At 34.1% G+C, this 7,831-nt stretch overlaps 1 protein-coding gene across 1 annotated transcript; it reads left to right on the plus strand.

Moving 5' to 3' along the window:
• The first annotated feature begins 587 nt into the window (after positions 1–587).
• LOC102586080 (uncharacterized) lies at positions 588–3,437 on the plus strand. The gene is made up of 4 exons (XM_006356568.2): positions 588–691; positions 2,259–2,310; positions 2,749–2,910; positions 3,194–3,437. The coding sequence occupies exons 1-3, from the start codon at positions 604–606 to the stop codon at positions 2,903–2,905; spliced, it is 297 nt and encodes a 98-aa protein (XP_006356630.1). The 5' UTR covers positions 588–603; the 3' UTR covers positions 2,906–2,910; positions 3,194–3,437.
• The last annotated feature ends 4,394 nt before the right edge of the window (positions 3,438–7,831 follow it).

Genomic DNA, 7,831 nt, shown 5'->3' on the forward strand with positions numbered 1-7,831 from the left:
ATAATATATATATATATATATATATATATATAATTAAAATACTAACAACTATGCAACCTAATATTAGTATAAAGTAAATGTTTAGAAGTTAAAACTTTGACCACTCTAGTTTGATTGAAATTTAATTGATTAACAAAAGAAGTTGTTTGTACTTTATTTTGAATATATATTTCTACACGTGTAACGTGTTAATATGATACAATTGAGACATTTTTTTAATTGTTGAAGTGAATATATATTAGTAGAAGTTGAACAAACTATGCTATCGATTTACCATACCATTGAATATCAAACCGAACTTCGAAATACCAAACCATATTGAATTAAATTAGTATGATAATGATATAATGTTTTAAAAAATAAATATCAAAATTAAGATATTGAAACTTTGAAATATCGTACCGTACCATACCATGTTCACCCCTTGCACCATAATATTAATTACGTTAATTTGGCACAATTCAAGGGCAAATTTGGAAATTTTCTTTTCTTATTTGAACATACAATATTCGAAAATGCCCAAATGAATTGCCTATGAAAGCAGGAGAAAAAGCGCGCTCGAATTCATTCACACTTTACACACACTCTCTGCTCAAACAGAAAATGGAGCTTTCCAGAACCGCCTGTGCCGCCGACGATCAACTTGCTCGGACTTCCGAAATCGAATCTCAGCTTTCCTCCGTCGTTTACGGTATTCTCCATATGTATATTGAGTACTACATTCAATTGTATGCATTTTATCTTGAAGATCTGTAACCAATTGAAATTTTAGCTGGACGATTTGTATATTTTTTTTCTTCTTCGGAGTTTTAGTCAAATTGCTATGTTATTGTTTGATATTTCCTCTGGTAATCCTTTTCCGCTTTGCATTAGCTTTCATGTGCTGTTTTCTTCTGTCTCAGCGTCATATGTGTTGTTTTTTCGCATATTGTTTTGAATTTCGTCTTCGTGAATGGGAGACGAAATAGTTCGAATTATAAACTATCAGTTGCTTTTTTTCAGTTAAATTTATTATAATTTCTTCAGTTATATTCTTGCCTGTGTTACTTTTCCGTCTTTAGTTGCTAGTGATTGAATTTCTCTTGAAATTTTGATATTTTTCCTAATTTTTTTTTTCTGAATTAGAGAGAATTTACAAGTTGTTTGATTAATGTGAGAAACAATTTAGACCTAACTAGGTAAATTTGATATTTTAGAAAATAGTTTTGTATTATCTGTCTAAAGAATAAGGCTTCTATACAGCAAGAGAACTGAGAATATTAGCCAACTGTCTCAATTGACCTTCAAAACATTTATGAATTGTTAATTGCATGCTATGAGGATAAAATGCTGAGGAATTTGGTTTGAATTGAGATAAAATGAACAATTAACTGATCTAAACTACTGTTTCACATGGTCTTGGTATGCTGCTTTTAGCAAAGTTTTAGATCATCTCATCTGTTACATCTAATTTTGGAAGTGCACACCATCCTAAGTTGGAATCTAAAAGCCTTTCTCTTCATTCCACAAATTGCATGCGTCTGGTGATAAAAAGATAGTGGTTAAATTTTTGTTTTGGAGATGAATTATCACTAAAAAATTCAGTAGACTTATGTGTCTACACTATACATACTTCACGGAACTAAAAAAGAAATAAAGTGCAAATACTACGTCAGTCATATTTCAGTTTCCTCTTAAATATAAAATGGAAACTGATTGCGGAAAATCCAGGAGAATGTAGTGTATGAGTTGCATAGCTAGATACTACTGAAGTTTATATTGATCAATATGTAGTTTTATGGTCTTAATCCGGTTTACTGACCTATGATGTGAAGGAATGTGGTCTCGAATCCTACTTGTGACTAAGTGCACTGGACGTTCTCTTTACCTAATAACTAACTGAGGAAATCCCTAATTCAAATCCATAATTTATTGCTGGAAATTTTTTTAGTGGATGTTCTGATATGACATGTTAATGAAAATAATGGAACATCAGGTTAAAAGAAATAAGCTTCACTGAGCCCCGGCAGTTATTATTGGTGGTTCATGCTTCGACTTATTGAGAGGGAACTTGATATTTTCAGTTACCCGCACGTTCTAAAAGTGATAGTAGAATTCATCTGCCATTTGCCTGGTCATGTTGAAATAGGGCCTTTGTTTTCAGTTACTAGAAGTTTTGCTAATGTGTTGATCAGCGTTGTCATCAATTAAATGTTAATATACCTTGTGGAATTGCAATGTCATGAGGAACTTACATGTTCTACAAAATGGTTATGCAGAGCTCTCACAACAAGTGCAAGGGGCAATGGAGAACATGCTGAAGATGATAAAGTGAGCTGATTAGCATTGTGGCTGAAGGAAGTATAGTTTTATCTACATAGCAACATAGAGAAATGAGCAAATACTTGCATTGGCTTTGAAAACTTGGACTTGTATTGTTAATATTCATCTATTCTATCCTCCATTTTTTAATGTTCTTGACTAAATCTCAAGATTACTATTTTATATATATCAAATGCGTCAATATTTCGAGGGCAGTCAGGAGTTTGCGTTCTTCTGAAGCTATTGGTTTTCATATTTCACTCTTTCATAACAGTCTTTCTTGCATTTTTATTTTAACTGCGCATTCTTTCTTGCAACTTATTAGTTAGAGTTAAAGACCGTAACCATTCATTTCATTGCATCTATGGACAATTATCTCTCTCTCTCTCTCTCTCCCTGTCTGCTTGTTTGTGTCCTACCCTTTCACATTTATATCACTTTCTACAGCGAAATTGATCAGAGCTCTACTGAAGTAACAGAAGACATGGAGAAGTGCAAGGAGTCTGCTCTTGAGAGAAGTAAAACTTTAGAGGAACAGAAGGAACATTTTCAAAGAGCTGCTTATGCTATTTTGGACATGCTAAATAACCAGGAGAGAGGATAAAATTTGTAAGTTTATAAATGCTCCCTTAATCTCTGTTTTTCACAGCAGTGATCGTGATTTCAGCTCAGGCATAACTTGTGATGTTTATCTCATTAAAATATTCTATCAGTTTGATTTCTCATGCATTGGATTTATCATGTCATCTGTGACAGACATGCCGTAAATTGTAAATTAATTCACTTCCATATGTTTTAGATGGAACAGTCTGCTCATGTATATGCTTACTAGTGTTAGATCACATTTGGAAGCATCTTCAAAATATTTTCATAGTTCTTATTCTTTGTGCAGGTATAGAGGGCATGCCAGACATTTTGACCCCATCATTCCTCGCAACGATGTAAAATTTGTAGAGAATCCACAAGTCACTTAGCTTTGTAGCATTTTGGGAAATACATTTGAGTCCTACCCGTTAAATAAGCATTGCTTGAATCTGAATGGTAATAATCGATGTATGATCTCTACGAATCATGTGCCTTTCTGCTTGTTGACTATCCTAAAAGTTGGGTTTTGTGTCCTCTTGAAGCAAAGCTTTAAACTCAAGATTCTTTCTCCTGGTCATCATTAGCTTCATACTAAAACGTGAATTTGTTGATTGTTGCTTAGGTGAAGATCACTAGCTTCATCACTAGCAAATTCTAGTTGAATCATTCTCAGTATTTTTGGTTCAACATTTTAGCAAACCTGAATGTTCATAACTATGAACATGTAACCCGTCTTGGCCTGAAATTAAAGAACATCTTGCATAGACTGATGAACCTCAAAATATACCTGATTTGATTAAACGAATATTTAGGGCCAAGATTGATGAACTGAAGATAGATATATTAAAGCTAAGTATCTTTGGAAGAGTTGTTGCTTTTATGTACACTTTTGAGTTCCAAAAATAATGTTTACCCCATGCTTACTTTACAACTGTTTCGTACCATTCTTGGTGAAGAAGAAGGAGAGTTGTATTCTTCAGGACATCTTGAACTAGACTGATGATTTTCTGCAACAAAATTAATTTGGCTATGTGAGTGTTGTTTGTAAGGTTAATTTTCAGGTATGCTTAATGTTAAATTAGGTCTTAAGCCTAACTCACACCCCTAAAAGCTAGCTCAAAGGGAGGAGGATTGCCCAAACCTTATAAGGAGTCTACCCATCTCATTTAACCACCGATGTGGGACTTTTGTCATTCTTTAACACCTTACCTCACGCCCAGTGCTTAGCATCTGGTGCGTGGACAAATTTGATTTTGGAGGCCCCAACATCGGGTGAGACGGGCCCTGCTCTGATACAAACCACTCTCACCTTCCCACTATAAAGCTCCTGGAGAATACATAAGTTAGTGAAGAATGTAACTGAACAACCAAGTTCCTTTGTCAACTGACTTACATACATCAAGTTATACTTGAATTCAGGTAAGTAAAATACATTGGAGATAACACTCCTATTTGTTAATGCACAAGAACCAACATGAGTGACCTGAGTAGTACCCCCATTAGGCAGATATACAATTTTAGGAATCTGCAATTCTGACACAGAACCTTTTATAAACATGTTCATCTGATAAACCATGTGATTTGTTGCACCAGAATCTACAATCCACACTTCATTGTTCTTAGAAACAAACAAGGATTTACCTGCAGTGTGAGCAGCAAAAGTGGTATTGCTCTCAGATGTTGCAGTGCCTTGGTTTTGTGTGAGACCTCTAAGAATATGATCATACTGTTCTTTTGTGAATGTGCAACCCTTCAGTAATTGTTTCACATTCATCTCTGCTTGACTTGCTGCTTTTCCATGCTCACTTTGTGCAGTAGCAGACTTCAGATCCCATCTTGCTTCATGCACATTAGTATTCAAGCCATAAGAAAAATGAGCCTGACCTGGACCAGGAACACCACATGGAGCAGAATTATTGTAACCGAACACCTTGAACCTTCTTTTTGGACTTGAAATCAGGAGGATACCCCATAATTTTGTAGCAAAATTCTTTACTATGACCCTTACATTTACAGAAATCACAAATGAGAAGGGAGTTTCGTTTAAACCTTTGATTTACTCCTGAAGTAGAACCAACAACAGATTTAGAGTACATTGCCATAAAATCCATACTCTCAGCACTCAGCCCCATGTTGCTAATGTGTGAAACCACAACCTTTTGACTCTCATCTCCTACTACCATAGCATAAGCATGATTAACAGTTGGTAAGTGATTCATCATTAAAATTTGACTTCTAGCCTGATTATAGGACTCATTAAGCCCCATTAAAAACTGATACAATTTTTGTCTGCTCAGGTGATTTACAAAATCTTTCGACTTAGCACAATTGCATCCAGGAGAAGGAACTACAGCCTTAAACTCATCCCACAAGGTCTTGAGTTTGGTGTAATACGCAGAAACAGAAACAGTCCCCTATTGTAGTGACGCAATGTCTTTATGAAGGCTATAGGTTATCGACCCATCTACTCTATCAAATCTCTCCTTTAAATCACTCCAAACATGAGAAGCACTTGTAGTAAATGCAATTCCACTTAGTAAACTTTTTGACACTGAATTCATCAACCAGGATAGTACTACAACATTCACTCTCTCCCATTGTCCCTATAATTTTTCACTGAACATCTCTTTACTACAGGTTCCATCAATAAACCCAGTTTATTGCGTCCTAACAATGCTAGTGTAATCGATCTATTCCATAGAGAGTAGTTCTCGATTCCAAGTAATTGAAATGAAATAAGATTCACTCCACTTAAATCTGTAGGACTAAGAAAAAGAGGATGATTGTAGTCAACACCTTGCCCAATTACAGAATTAGGTATTGGCATTGATACACCTGTGTTTTCACCATTGTTGCCTTGAATCGAATCTGCAACTGTTCTCCCATTCGTCATCCTGATTCACTGCTGATCAACAATTGTTTGCGGAAGCTAATTACTCATCAATTACCTATAGATTTCACCCAAGAACTTGTGTAAAAGTTGTAGATCAACTGACAAACTGATGAATCTGTAACTCAATTCTATGATCCTCAATTGAAATCGCCTATCACAGTAATTACTGTGTGTGGCTCTGATACCATGTTAAATTAGGTCTTCGGCCTAACTCACACCCCAAAAGCTAGCTCAAAGGGAGGAGGATTGCCCAAGCCTTATAAGGAGCCTACCTATCTCATTAACCACCAATGTGAGACTTTTTGCTTTAACACCCCACCTCACGCCCAGATTTCACCCAAGAACTTGTGTAAAAGTTGTAGATCAACTGACAAACTGATGAATCTGTAACTCAATTCTATGATCCTCAATTGAAATCGCCTATCACAGTAATTACTGTGTGTGGCTCTGATACCATGTTAAATTAGGTCTTCGGCCTAACTCACACCCCAAAAGCTAGCTCAAAGGGAGGAGGATTGCCCAAACCTTATAAGGAGTCCACCCATCTCATTAACCACCAATGTGGGACTTTTGTTATTCTTTAACACTTACTATTGAACATTAGTACTGTTGTAATACTGAACTCGCAAACCTATATATTATTGTCACATTAAAGTCAGAATTCTGGTCATCTTCAAGCTTTAGTTCTTCTTCATTCATATTGTGATGCTTGAATACACAAGTCTGTTGTTTTCGTTTTTGAAAGCTGGGGTTCAGAGTTTGCTATTACATGTTTTTTTTTTGTTGCTACTGCATGTTATTGTTTGAGATATGCGTTTCCCTTTGTGTTTCTTTGACTTGTTTGGATGGTAGTTGTTATATTGTATTGTATTTTATTGCATTGCGTTGTTAAAATAACATAATATTACTTTTGATTGACACTTACATTAAATTTATAGTTGGATAAAAATAACAAATTCTCATTTTGTATAATAAGTAATGACTGATTTGGTGTGATTCAATCGTTGCTTTATTTTTTTCCTCACATTTTGTCTTTATGTTTTACTCCCTCTATCTATTTTTACTACTTTGCACACTCCTTAATATGAGTATTTTATCATAATACTCATATTAATTGATGCATTGTCTAATTTTAGGAAATGATATGGGGATAAGTAATTACTGTTGATGGTTAAATAGGAAAAAATGATAATTGTTTTATATATTAAAAGTGACAGCTAAAAGTGAAAATCTATTTTTGGAATATTGGACAAGTAAAACTGAACAGATGAAATATTTAGTAATCATATTTTATCACAATATATTCATCGAAACAATGTCCCAAAACAATATTACGATAGATTTGAAGATTGATTTGCAACTACATCTTTTGGTATAGTATCTAACGAGGCCGGCCTTAACAGAAGTCCCCTTTCTCCAAACATTTCAATCAGAAAGTTACATTGAAAACAACAGGTTACAATTATGTATAAAGCAAATTACATTGTACAACAAAGTATATATTAAGGAGACATTAACAATAAAAGTAAGAATTAATTAAGGTACTAATTAAACATTATTGGTAGCTTCCTATAGGTAATCTTGAGAACAAGACCAGGATAAACACTTCATTAATTGTTGATTATCCTCTCTAAGATTTCGAGCTTCTGAGAAAGAGCAACACTTCATTAGTATTTTGCTGAAATCAACAAAAACATAAGAAATATTGTTGAAGAATTGAAGTTTGCTCTCGAAGCCTTTCTTGAGGAAGCCATATATATTTGTGAAAAATAGATAGAACAGAAAGAGATTACTGTACTAGTATTTATAAGAAAATATAAGAGGAATTTTATTAGTCCTAATCCTAGTATGTGAAGGAAAAATTACCTTTTTAATTATTTTATATTCTTTGCAATTTACATGCTTAACATATCCATTCCTTTCTAATTTAGGGTAATTATTTTAGGAAAAAATTCATCAAATTTAGGGTGTTAGTTTGAGAACTATTTTTGAGTAAACAAAATAAAATTAGTTTGAGGATATTTTTAGATCAATAGATGGATGAAGGATATT

Source organism: Solanum tuberosum, unplaced genomic scaffold, assembly GCF_000226075.1.
Source record: "Solanum tuberosum cultivar DM 1-3 516 R44 unplaced genomic scaffold, SolTub_3.0 scf00225, whole genome shotgun sequence".
NCBI lineage: Eukaryota > Viridiplantae > Streptophyta > Magnoliopsida > Solanales > Solanaceae > Solanum > Solanum tuberosum.